This window comes from Jaculus jaculus, chromosome 1, assembly GCF_020740685.1.
Source record: "Jaculus jaculus isolate mJacJac1 chromosome 1, mJacJac1.mat.Y.cur, whole genome shotgun sequence".
Lineage (NCBI taxonomy): Eukaryota > Metazoa > Chordata > Mammalia > Rodentia > Dipodidae > Jaculus > Jaculus jaculus.
The window spans coordinates 163145750-163158858 of record NC_059102.1 but is presented as its reverse complement, the minus strand read 5'-3'; the positions used below and the strand labels follow the sequence as shown (position 1 = coordinate 163158858).

Below are 13109 nucleotides of genomic sequence, written 5' to 3'. Positions count from 1 at the left end.
CCGGTGCGCCCATTCTCTCTCTCTCTCAAAAGAAATTAAATTTTTTTGTTAGTGTTTTTGTTTTTCCAGGTAGGGTTTCACTGTAGGCTAGACTGACCTGAAATTAACTATGTAGTCTCAGGATGTCCTTGAAGTCACTATGATCCTCCTACCTCTGCCTTCCAACTGCTGGGATTAAAGGTGTGTACTACCACACCCGGAAATTAAAAAAAAAAAAAGTATTTTATTTATTTGAGAGAGAAGGAGGCAGATAGAGAGAAAATGGGTGTGCCAGGACCTCTAGCCACAGCAGAAGAATTCCAGATGTATGCACCACCTTGTGCATTTGGTTTACGTGGGTACTGGGAAATAGAACCTGGGTCCTTAAGCTTCACAGGCATCCACCTTTACCGCTAACCCATCACTCCAGCCCCCCAAAATTTTTTTAAAGAGGGGAGACAAGAAAAATAGAGACATTAAGCCACCTGGGTGAAAAGTATGCTCTGGTAAAGAATAGATGGTCAGATCTTATTACTGAAGACTCCGCATGCCATGAGTTTGACGCCACCCTGAGACTACATAGTGAGTTTCAGGTCAGCCTGGGCCAGAGTGAGACCCTACCTCGAAAAAGAAAAAAAATAAATAAAAGAGAGACTGATTGAGAAGGGGAAGGGAGCGGATGTGATGGAGAGTGGAGTTTGAAAGGGAACAGCAGGGGAGGGAGGGAGGGAATTACCAATGGGATATTGTCACAATTATGGATCTTGTTAATAAAAAATTAAAATAATAAAAATAAATAAAACTTTTTTAAAGAAAAAGTATGTTCTGGTGACTTGGAGGCACTGCGCTGTGGGGGAAACTTCAGGGAGTGGGTCTGTTGCAGTCAGGTTTGCATTGCTGGTAGAAATCAGCTTGTAGGAAAAAGAGGTTTATTTTGGCTTACAGGCTCAAGGGGGAAGCTCCATGATGGCAGGGGGAAATGATAGCATGAGCAGAGGGTGGACATAACCTTTTGGCCAACTTAAGGTGGACCATAGCAACAGGAAAGTGTGCCAAACACTGGCAAGGGGAAACTGGCTATAACACCCATAAGCCCGCCCCCAACAACACACTCTCTTCAGGAGATGTTAATTCCCAAATCTCCATCAGCTGGGAACCTAGCATCCAGAACACCTAAGTTTATGGGGGACACCTGAATCAAACCACTGGAGGGTCTAAAACTGTCTTTGAAGATGACCCAGTGTGGGTTGTGTGTAGGGGGAGCGCCATATACCAAGCCTCTTTCTGAACACATCCTCTCTAGGTGAATTCAATGTCTGTGGAATTTGACTCTGGCACCTTCTATTTCCTCCTGAAGCCTGTGGTCCAGTACACAGCAGCTCTCAAAGCTCCGAGTTCCAGGAACAGGAGCTGCCCCTCTGTAAGCACTTCCACAAGCAAGTCTGCAAAGGCTGGGCTCCATAGGACCCATGGGGACAATGGCACCAGTGTCACACAGCATAGTTTGTTTGTTTGTTTGTTTCCTGAAGTAGAGTCTTGCTGTGGCTCATACTGACTTGGAATTCACCATGTAGTCTCAAGGTGGCCTCAAACTCATGGCGATTAGAGAGAGAGTAGGAGAGAGAGGATGGGCACACATGCATTATCATTACTGTCTACCTCGTTCTTTGCAAATGTGAATCCAAACTTTCTTTGAACAGGAACATGATAGTGGGACATAACCTCTGATATTTAAAACCCCAGGTTCATATGAGATTGAACGTTCAATGAGAAAGCCCACATCTGAAACTATTTTGTGATGTCATGAGAGGTAAGACTGTCAGTCAAAGAAGTCAGGCAGGATTCAGTTTATAGAACATCCAATCCGTAGATACAATTTACAAGACTGTGGCTCTGCTTGTCCACAGAAAGGTGTTCTAACTTTGACCTGGAGCCAGAATTCAGAACAGTCTATTGACAAATGCTCTTGCACTGATACAGATAACACAAGGAGCCCTCCTGGCATAACCAATATTGGCACTGCTTCAGCTTGCAAACCAGAGTACAATAAGAAATGAGAGCCTGGCATGGTGGCGCAGGCCTTTAATCCCAGTTCTTGGGAGGCAGAGGTAGGAGGATCCCTGTGAATTCAAGGCTATGTATCTCTCTCTCTCTCTCCATATATATATATATATGGCACGAGGACCTGAGGGGGCATGATACAGTTGAGTTCTAATCTCCAGATCCCATATAAAACAGCTGGGTGTATGAGCCTGTAACACCAGTGCCTTAGAGGAACAGAGACCCCAGAATGTTCTGGTCCCCACAAGCTCCAGACCTGAGGGAAAAGCAGTGGAGTGGTTCACCCAAGGTTCCACTCCTAAGTAAGTGTATGGGCATCACACACCCCACACAACACATTCCACATGGGTGCACACATAGTCAAGCAAAAAAATAAAAATCCCAATGATTGAGATGGGGAGGTAATATGATGGAGAATGGAATTTCAAAGGGGAAAATGAGGGGGGGGAATTACCATGGGACTTTTTTTATAATCATGGAAAATGCTAATAAAAATTTAATAAATAAATAATATTAAAAGAAGCAAAAAAATAAATCAACAAAGGAAAAAAATAAAATAAAAATAAAAATCCAGGGCTGGAGAGATGGTTTAGCAGTTAAGGTACATGCCTGTGAAGCCTAAGGACCCAGGTCATCCTGGGCTAGAGCAATACCCTACCTCAAAAAATCAAAAAAAAAAAGAAAGAAAAAAGAAATGTTAGGTAGTCGCTGTAGTTTCAGCTACTTAGGAGACTTGAGGCAGGACGATTGCCAGAGCCCAGGCGTTCAAGGTTAGCTGGGCAACTTCGGAAGACCCCGGCTCAAAATAATTAATTAAATAGGATAAAAAAATAACAAGTTGAGCGGGTGGGAAGAAAGGAAGCAGGAGAGGTGTCCTGTGGAGGTCTGTGAAATGGGTTTTATGCAGGGCTCATTTACTGGCAAAGATGAGTCCAGAGGGCCGAGCCAACCCCCCCGCAACTCTCAGATCACCTAGGTTTACGCTTTACCAATGACAGTGAACTTTTTAGACACTCCCTTGGCCGAGCGCCCTGGCCTAGAACAGCCAGCACTTGCGACTTGTTCCCTGCACCGGAAGAAGGGCGCAGGCCCTGTGGAGGCGGTAGCTGGTGGAGACTCAAGGGACGGGGGCGACGTGTGGGAAGTGAAGGCTGGCGGTGAGTTCCTCTCCAGCTCGGGTGTCATGTCCCGCCAGGCAAAGGATGACTTCTTGCGACAGTACACGGTCTCCGACCCCAGGACGCACCCCAAAGGCTACACGGAGTATAAAGTAACAGCGCAGGTGAGGTGGGACCCAGCGAGGACCGTACCCTTTTAAGATGCTAGGAGGCCGTGTTTTACCTTAAAGCAAGGCGCTGCAGAAAGTTCTCTTTTTGGCCGACAGAAATGGATTTCCCTTTAAGTAAGGCCGGTTTACAAGCCTTCGTTTACTTCCATCCGGGTATAGGGGCGGGGCTAAGGGAGGGCAGGGTTGTTTTTAAAAGGGCGTGGACAGCAGTTCTTAAATCACCAGAGTGTGCGCCCACGCCTGACTGGGTGGTGTGTGGCCGTCAGTCTGTGAATTTATCTAATTAACAGGAAGATTCTCTGTAGTCCCTTGGAGAAGGTTTGTTTGTTTTGTCCCTTGAAAAGTTTATTCTTTTTTTAAAAATATTTTTCTTTTTTTTAAATTTATTTATTTGACAGAGAAAGAGAGAGGGGGAGAGAGAATGGGCGTGCCAGGGCCTCTAGCCACTGTAATCCAACTCCAGATGCGTGCGCCCCCTTGTGCATCTGGCTAACGTGGGTTCTGGAGATTCGAACCTGGGTGTTTTGGGTTTGAAAGGCAAATGCCTTAACCATTGAGCCATCCCTCCAGCCCGAAAAAGTTTATTCTTTTGTTTTGTTTTTCTTTTTTGGTTTTTCGAGGTAGTGTCTCACTCTGGTCCAGGCTGACCTGGAATTCACTATGGAAACTCAGGGTGGCCTTGAACTCACGGCGATCCTCTGCCTCCTGAGTGCTGGGATTAAAGCTGTCTCCAGAGTGCTGGGATTAAAGGCGTGCTCCACCACGTCCGGCTAAAAGTTTATTCTTAAAAATTACATGTCTGGGCTGGAGAGATGGCGCAGCGGTTAAGGCACTTGTCTGCAAAGCCAAATGATCCAGGTTCAATTCCCCAGTACCCAAGTAAGGCCTGATGCACAAAGGGGCACATGTGTCCAGAATTGTTTGCAGTGGCTGGAGGCCCTGGCTTACTCATTCATATCCTCCCCCCCTCTGCTTGCAAGTAAGTAAATTATTATATATATAAAGTTACATGTCTGTAGTTTGACAAACTCTAAAGAGCAACTCTCTGCCTTCATGGCCATTGCAGGAAGTCAATAAAGGCTAAAGTTGATTTTGAAACAATAAGAGCACATACAGAGACATGGAGGAAACCACAAACATAACTGAAAATAAAGCAGTATAAAAGAATATCTTGCCAAGTGTGGTGGCACACGCCTTTAATCCCAGCATTTGAGGGACAGAAGTAGGAGGATCACCATGAGTTTAGGGCTAATCTGAGACTCCATAGTGAATTCCAGGTCAGCCTGGGCTAGAGTGAGATTCTACCTTGAAAAACAAAACAAAATAAATAAATAAAGTACAGCAAAAACATAAAGGTGTGTCCAAGACTGGAGAGATTGCTCAGCAGTTAAGGCGCTTGTCAGCAAAGGCTTGGCTCAGTTCCCCAGTACCCAAGTAAAGACAGATGCACAAAGTGGCGTATGCATCTGAAGTTTGTTTGCAGTGGCTAGAGACCCTGGCGTGCTTGCTTCTGCTGTCTCTCCTTGCAAATAAATAAATAATAATATAAATAAACATTAAGATGCTTCTAAAGTGACCTAGCTGTTCTAAGAGGATACTTTCCTTTCCCCAAATGATTTATGCTTTTTACCATGCCAAAAAAAAAAAATACAACAAAATTATTGTCCCAGTGAATATGGCCTGGAGGATAGAAAGAATCAGAAAGGGTCATGTGAAAAGATTGATAATCTTTTCTTCCATGTCTTCCTGTTGGTTTTTCAAACTAAGTCACATGCATATCTCTCTCTCCCTCTCCCTCTCTCCCTCTCTCTCTCTCTCTCTCACACACACACACACACACACACACACACACACACACACGCGCACACGGAAAAAAAAGAAGTAAAAGAAAAATTGCTGAAAGTTACGCTCAAAGCTTTAAAGCCAAGTTACTTTAATAACCACCCCCTTGAGGGAGACTAAAAGGTCCCTGGGCCTCCTCAGCCTTTACGGGTGATGGGGTGTCAGGTGTCGTTCTCTGGTCTCACCTGGGTTTTACTTTTCCCTTCTCAGTTCATCTCTAAGAAGGACCCCGAGGATATCAAAGAGGTGAGGAGGCTTTCCCCTAAGTCCAGCTCTGCAATCAGTAAGGAAACAGCTGTACTGTGAGGAGCTGGCCCCTCTTCCTAACCCTAGCTGAACAGGCACTGCATCCCCTCCTCTCAGCCCTGGGGCACACTGGGCACGGGAAAGCCACTCTCTACCCTTGTTGGCTCAGGTCTTAGTGTCTCATAGGTGGTGGTCTGGAAGCGGTACAGTGACTTCCGAAAGCTGCATGGAGACTTGGCCTATACTCACCGCAACCTCTTTCGCCGCCTGGAGGAGTTCCCGACTTTCCCCCGTGCTCAGGTGTTTGGTAAGTATCACATCTGAGCTCCTGGGCCCAAGATGAAGGGAGAGTTAAGCAAAGGGGACGTCAGCTGGAGAACTCTCGGTACTTTTGGAGTATTGGCTTCCTTTGACAGCAAAGGTAACAGACTCAGAACAGCTTAACCCTTATTGCATATCAGCCCTTCTAATGTTCTCACAATCTTTATACCTATTTTAAAGACTGGAAAAGTGAGGCTTTTAAAGTGAAAGGCCTTGGCCTTATTAGTCTGTTTTCTGTTGCAATAACACAATACGCACAACAGACTGGTTAAGCTATAAAGAAAACATTATTTTGTCTTATGTCTCTGGTCTAAGGTTCAAGGGCCACATTTGCCAATGGTGTTATTGCTGGCAGAGCCCTCAGGTGTCACAGGCATTATGTGGAGGGAGTTGGGGAGGGTGTAAGTGATCAAGCCAAACAGGTTTTATTTGCCTGTGTGTGTGATGTGTGGTGTATGCACATGTGTGTGCAGATGCAGGTGCCCCTGTGCATGCTACATCAGAAGAGAACATTGTGCTCAGCTGAGAACATTGGTGTCCTTTCATTGTTCTTCCACATATTTCTTGAGATGGGGTCTCTCCCTCAACCTTGAAGTGCTGTCTCTGAAGATTGGGATCACAAATGTGCAAAGGCACACCCAGCTTTTTGTTGTTGTTTTTGTTGTTGGTGTTGGTGTTGGTGTTTCCAGGTAGGGTCTCACACTAGTCCAGGCTGACCTGGAATTCACTATGTAGTCTCAGGGTGGCCTTGAGCTCACAGTGATCCTCCTACCTCTGCCTCCCGAGTACTGGGATTAAAGGTGTGAGCCATCACGCCCGGCTCAAACTAGCTTTTATAGCAGAGAACCCATAAACCCGTTAACTTACTTTTTAAGATATTTATTTATTTGAGAGAGACAAAGAGGCAGACAGAAAGAGTTTAGGAGTGCCATAACTTCCTGCCACTGCAAATGAACTCCAGATGCACACACCATTGTGTGTGTATCTGGCTTTATTTATTTATTTTTTGTGTACACATTTAGTTTTATTGTAACAAAGCAACTGGTACACTTAACGTTTAAAACTGAGCAGTATCTTTCCAGTGAAAACAAAGAAAATTTAAAAATAAAACAAAATTGCAATAGAGAATGTCAATTCCAAATAAATCCTACAGGTTCTGCTGATTCTCCCAGAGTGGCAGGGCTCAAGTCATCATTAGGAGAGAATTTTATTTTAAAAGTGTCATCTTAAACTGCAAGGATGTCCATTAAACATCACAATTAAATATGCCAAAGAAGCCATGTTGTCAAAATGCCCACTTAACCCACCCAGACATCTCAAACCCACCCTTTGCTGACCTTGTATACCCCTTTTTTTTTTTTTTTTTCCCCAAGGTAGGGTCTCACTCTGGTTCAGGCTGACCTGGAATTCACTCTGTAGTCTCAGGGTGGCCTCGAACTCATGGTGATCCTCCTACCTCTGCCTCCCAAGTGCTGGGATTAAAGGTGTGCACCACCACGCCCAGCTATACCCCATTTTTTTTTTTTTTGTTTTTTCGAGGTAGGGTCTCACTTTGGTCCAGGCTGACCTGGAATTAACTCTGTCATCTCAGGGTGACCTTGAACTCATGGCAATCCTCCTACCTCTGCCTCCTGAGTGCTGGGATTAAAGGCATGTGCCACCACGCCCGGCTCTATACCCCATTTTTTTAAAAGATTTTTTTCTTTTTATTAAACAAGAGAAAGTAGACAGGTACATGTTGGTAAATGCTAACTGTCCGTATTCACATAGAGACACAATGTAATCTCTGAGCCCAATATACAGAGAAAGGAGGAAAGAAGCTAGAATCTATGCACTACTACACAGGGCCAGCACCCTCCAGCTTCTGTCAGAGTGAAGGGAGTAGAAGGTTTTTCTTTTTTTTCCCACAGAGCATAGTGGTGGTGTTATTCCATACAGTTCTTGTTTAGACAGGAAAGGATAAAATGAATTTAGAGCAATTTTTTTTAAAAAAAAGATTCTTTTCCTGTTATATTCTGATCAGGGTAATTTCCCCCCAAAATAAGATGAGAACCATCATGTTGAGAAAAAGAAACCTCAAAAATAGGGCTACTGAGTATGAGAGGTTGTGGGGAGAAAAGACTGCAACTTGCTCCCAGGGACTGGAGAAAATTTAAAAAACAAAAAATAAAAATAAAAGGTTGGAATCCATCAGTGTTTTTTTCTATTAGTCATCTTCTCCTTCATCCTCCTCTCCTTCTTCCCCTTCATCATCATCATCATCTTCTTCACCTTCATCCTCATCCCCTTCTTCATCAGTGTCTTCCAATCCTTCTTCTTCTTCTTCATCATCATCATCATCATCTTCCCCCTCTCCTCCTTCATCATCCGTATCAGGAACGCATCTGGCTTCATATGGACTTGAGCTGTCAGGCTTTCACAATTGGCAAGCAAGAACCTTTAGCCACTGAACAGTCTCTCCAGCCTCCATTCCCCATTAACTTATTAACTGCACAAATTCTCAGACTCAATGTGAGATACTCTTCTTTTTAAAAATACTTTTCTTTTCTTTTCTTTTTATTTATTTATTTGAGATAGAGAGAAAGAGGCAGATAGAGAGAAATCGCCACACCAAGGCCTCTAGCCACTGCAAATGAACTCCAGACACATCTGCCACTTATGCATCTGGCTTACAAGGATCTTGGGGAATCAAACCTGGGTCCTTTGGCTTTTCAGGCAAGCACCTTAACTGCTAAGCCATTTCTGTAGCCTCTCAATGTGAAATATTCTTTTGCAGCAAGGTGAAGGGTTGTTTCTGGCCAATTATGTCAGGCCAGTGGATTCCACAGTGGGGGTACAGTGGGTACAAACTGTGACCCAGTGTAACTAAGGCCCAACTAGATAACTTTGCTTTTATCTTTTTTTTCCCCCCCACAGGTAGAGTGAACTAGAGTCTCACTCTAGGCTAGCTTGTGATCCATGCAAAGCTTTCTGCCTTAGTCCCCCAAGTACTGGGATTATAAGACTAAGTCACCTCACCCAGCTGCCAAGCATATTTATTTATTTTCTTTTAGTTTTTCAAGGTAGGGTCTCACTGTAGCCTAGGCTGACCTGGAATTCACTATGTAGTCACAGGGTGGCCTTGAACTCACAGTGATCCTCTTACCTCTGCCTCCTGAGTGCTGGAATTGAAGACCTGCACCATCACACCTGGCTCCCAGCATATTTCTTGGGGTCTTGTTGTGTGACATTGGGCAAGTCACCTCTCCTTTTTGAGCTTTACTTTCCTCTTAATTATATCAGAGCCACCTGAAATGTTTCTCTCTCTCTCTTTCTCTCTCTCGTGTGCGCACGCGCACACACACACAAAAGTTCATGCCATGGTGTACTTGTGTAGGTCAGAGGACAACCTCAAGGTGTTCATCCTTTCTTCCCACCTTGTTCGAGACTGGATCTCTTCTTGTGGTTTGCCACTGGGAAGGACAGGCTAGCAGGCCTGTGAGCTTCTCCTGACTCCACCTCCTGTTTGTGTCCAGCTGTACGTGGGGGGCCTGGGGATCCAAACTCTAGTCAGAAGGCTTACACTGCAATACCTTTAAATACTGAGCCATCTCCCCAGCCCAAAGAAATGATGTTTCTTGTTAATGACCTGTCTCATATCACATGCCTCCGTGCCCCAACCCCCCCCCCACCCCCCCACCCCCCCCCCACCCCCCCCCCACCCCCACCCCCCCCCCACCCCCCCCCGCCAGTGTGATATCCTCGAGGGCAGGGACCTTGTTTCTTCCTGAAGCCCCTACAAAACAGATGCTCAAGGGAGTAAAAGGAAGGTTGATGCCTCCAGGCAAAGCCAGGTTAAGTTGCAGAATAGGGAAGAGGCATCAAGTGGCTCTCTAAGCCTCTCAGATTGAAGCAAGAAACATGGGCCTTGCAGCTGGAAGCCCCCATGGTCACTGCCGCTCTCCCTCCTCCCTTGCCCCCTGCCCCCGGAATCTAGGCCGATTTGAAGCCTCCGTGATTGAGGAGCGGCGGAAGGGTGCAGAAGACTTGCTGCGCTTCACAGTGCCCATACCTGCGCTCAACAACAGCCCCCAACTCAAGGAGTTCTTCCGGGTACGTGCGCTGCTCTTGTGACCTCCCTAGCACCAGAGCAGCATCCCTCCCCCCACCAGCAGGCTCACTCTTGACTTTCCCTGCCTGCTCTTTATTTACTGCAGGGTGGAGAGGTAACCAGGCCCTCTGAGAGGCCCAGGGACCAGCAGCACACCCTGCCACCTCCTCTGATCCCTACACCCCCTCTTGATGAGCTTCGGCTGCCTCGGCCACTCCCTGTGGAAAGGAGGGGCATGGAGGAGTTGGAGGTGCCAGGTACCTTAGGGTAGGGGAAGGGAGGTAGGATTAAGGGTCTGGAGGAGGGAGGCCAGGTATCCACTCCCTTCCCACTGATCTCAGTGAATTGCATGAGGTGGGCCCAGCTCCACCACTCACCTGTGGTGCAGTGGTCATTTTCTTTCTCTGGGCTTCAGTTTCTTCATCTGTAAAATAGGCACAAACCTTAACAATGGCCTTGTCTACACCTCTGATCCCTGCAAGGACTGGCTGAGAGGGTGATTCCACTTTGAAGCAAACACCCGTTGTCCCTCTGGTCTCCCCTCAGGGGACCTCCCACCATCCAGCCCTGCCCAGGAGGCTTTGGATCTTCTCTTTAGCTGCGGCAGCACTGAAGAGGCCTCTGGTTCCCCTGCCAGAGGCCCCCTCTCTGAGGCTGAGCTCGCCCTCTTTGACCCCTACTCCAAGGAGGGTAAGGAGCAGGGCTGGGGCAGGATGGGCTCTGGGGCAGGGAGGGAGGCCTGGCTGCCAACAGACCTGCATGGCATCTGTGTAAGACCATGAAAGGCACCCCTTGGCAGCACTGCCCTGTAGTCAGATGGTAGCCTCCGAAACCACAGAAGCATGGGGCATGCCTAACATGCGCAAGGCTCTGGGTTTGATCCCCAGCAACACATACACCTCTTAAGATTCTCTGAATTCATTATTCCAAAGCTTCCAGCATTTCTGCCCTTACCCTACGTAGTTGTTCTAGCATCCTTCATTTGAACTTGTGGAGGCAATCTGTGGATTTCTAGATCAACTGAAGTCAGGGAAATAGGACTAGGGGGCCACACCTCATAAAATTCATTCACGTGCACACACACAAGAAAAAAGAATAAATAGGGCTAGAGAGATGGCTTGCCGGTTAAGACTCTTGACTGCAAAGCCTAAGTATCCAGGGTCTACTCTTCAGATCCCACCTAAGCCAGATGCACCAAGGTGAGGCAAGAACAAGGTTGCACATGCCCACAAGGTGACACAAGTGTCTGTAGTTCGATTGCAATGGCTGAGGCCCTAGCATGCCAGTTCTTTCTCTCCCTCTCTAAAAAACAAAAATAAAATAATAAATAAATAGAAAATAAAAGCTGGGAATGGTAGCACTGGCACATGTATTTACTCTGGAGGTAGGCCAAAAGAAAAGAATAGAAAAGAAATTAGGAATGTCAGACTTCACCAAAGTACATGAACCAAACCAGCAAACAGATCCTAGCCGGTTTAATTTACTCAGATAACCTCTTTTGTCCAGGTTCTGTTCCCCTCCTCTGGGGACAGGTTTGTACCCTGATGGGCAAAAGAGACCTGGGGATGGACAGGGTCCCTGGAAAAGGAAGGACCAGTCCAACCTGAGTCCTCCCTGTATCATTGCAGAAGGTGTGGGCCCCAGCCCTACCCACACAAGTGAACTGGCAGCCATGGAGGTAGAGTCCAAAAGGCTGGACCAGGAGCCCTGGGAACCAGGAGGGCAGGAGGAGGAAGAGGAGGAAGAAGGAGAGTCCACCCCTGCCTATCTGAGACAGGCCACGGAGCTCATCACCCAGGCCCTACAGGATGAAAAGGCAGGGGCCTATGCTGCTGCACTCCAGGGCTACCGAGATGGGGTACACATCCTGCTTCAGGGGGCCCCAGGTGAGTAGGCACTGGAGGATGGTGTGACAAAGGTGAAAGAAAAACAGCCAGGTGTGGTGGTGCACGCCTTTAATCCCAGCACTTGGGAGGCTGAGGTAGGAGGATTGTCTTAGTTGAAGGCCTGAGGCTATATAATGAATTCCAGGTCAGCCTGGGCTAGAGTGAGACTACCTGGAGAACCCCCCCAAAAAAAGGGGGTAAGGAAAAACAATTAAAGGGCTTGCTCCTCCTCACTGCTCAGCCTTGTGACCTCTGGCAGAATTTTTTGTTTCTCAGGGTAGGGTTTCACTGTAGCCCAGGCTGACCTACCTTTGCCAACCAAGTGCTGGGATTAAAGGTATGCACCACCACACCCAGCTTATTTATTTTTGGTTTTTCGAGTTAGAATCTCACAGTAGCCCAGGCTGACCTGGAATTCACTATGTAACCTCAGGGCAGCCTTGAACTCTGGGCGATCTCTGCCTCTTGAGTGTTGGGATTAAAGGTGTGTGCTACCACGCCTGGCTGGGCAGAATATTTTTAAATCTCATGTGGACTCATAAAATGGGCCAAAGATATTCTAAGACCCAGGGCAGGGGAAAGGGACATGATGGCCAGGGATTTTGAAAGTAGTTGGGTCCCAAATGCCTGTCTCTCCACAGGTGACCCGTGCGCTGCCCGCCGGGAAGGGGTGAAGAAGAAGGCTGCTGAGTACCTGAAGCGGGCAGAGATCCTTCACGCGCACCTGCCCTAGCCGCCCTTCCTGGGACGCCAACTTCAGCACTGCCAGCCTCCCCGACTCCTCTCCCCAGGGCCTGGCCCTTCCTCTTGTTCCCCAGGGACCATATCTGTATGTAACTGGACCAAAAACAGTAAAAACAAAGACTTCCTAGCTCTCCACCTGCCTGACTACACACTTCTGATCCTGCCTGTTTATTTGATGTGTCAGCGGCAGTTGTCACTTAACTATCAGTTTACTTTGGAACCAGGGGCTGCAGACTGTAGCCATATCTGACCCGTTGCCTTTTTTTATTTTCTTTTTTGGTAAGGTCCATAAACTAGATGGTTTTTACATTTTTTAAATAATTGATTTTTAAAAATCCTGCGACAGGTGAAAATTTTAAGAAATTTAAGTACGTATGAATAAAAATTTGGCACACACCAGGCTCGTTCGCTTAATGTTGCCTATAGAGTCTGCATTCACACTGCACCGTCAGTTCAATAGATGCCTCGTGGAAACAATGGAGAATGGCACATTAATGAAGCCAGTTAACTGAGTGAAAAGGATGACCGAGAGCAATCCAAACCAGGACTATGGGTCTTGGGGTGTCCAGGGCTGGCTGACGTGGTTCACGGGTCTGAAGCCTGCAGGAGCTGGGGAGGTGTGGCCCCGCCGCTCCGCCCCTCACGCTCAACG

At 47.0% G+C, this 13109-nt stretch overlaps 1 protein-coding gene across 1 annotated transcript; it reads left to right on the top strand.

The window, feature by feature from the left end:
* Positions 1 to 3100: 3100 nt before the first annotated feature.
* Positions 3101 to 12604, top strand: Snx15 (sorting nexin 15). Its single transcript, XM_004656646.2, has 8 exons — positions 3101 to 3322; positions 5381 to 5416; positions 5603 to 5723; positions 9714 to 9829; positions 9934 to 10084; positions 10374 to 10517; positions 11456 to 11713; positions 12355 to 12604. The coding sequence occupies exons 1-8, from the start codon at positions 3224 to 3226 to the stop codon at positions 12444 to 12446; spliced, it is 1017 nt and encodes a 338-aa protein (XP_004656703.1). The 5' UTR covers positions 3101 to 3223; the 3' UTR covers positions 12447 to 12604.
* Positions 12605 to 13109: the final 505 nt, after the last annotated feature.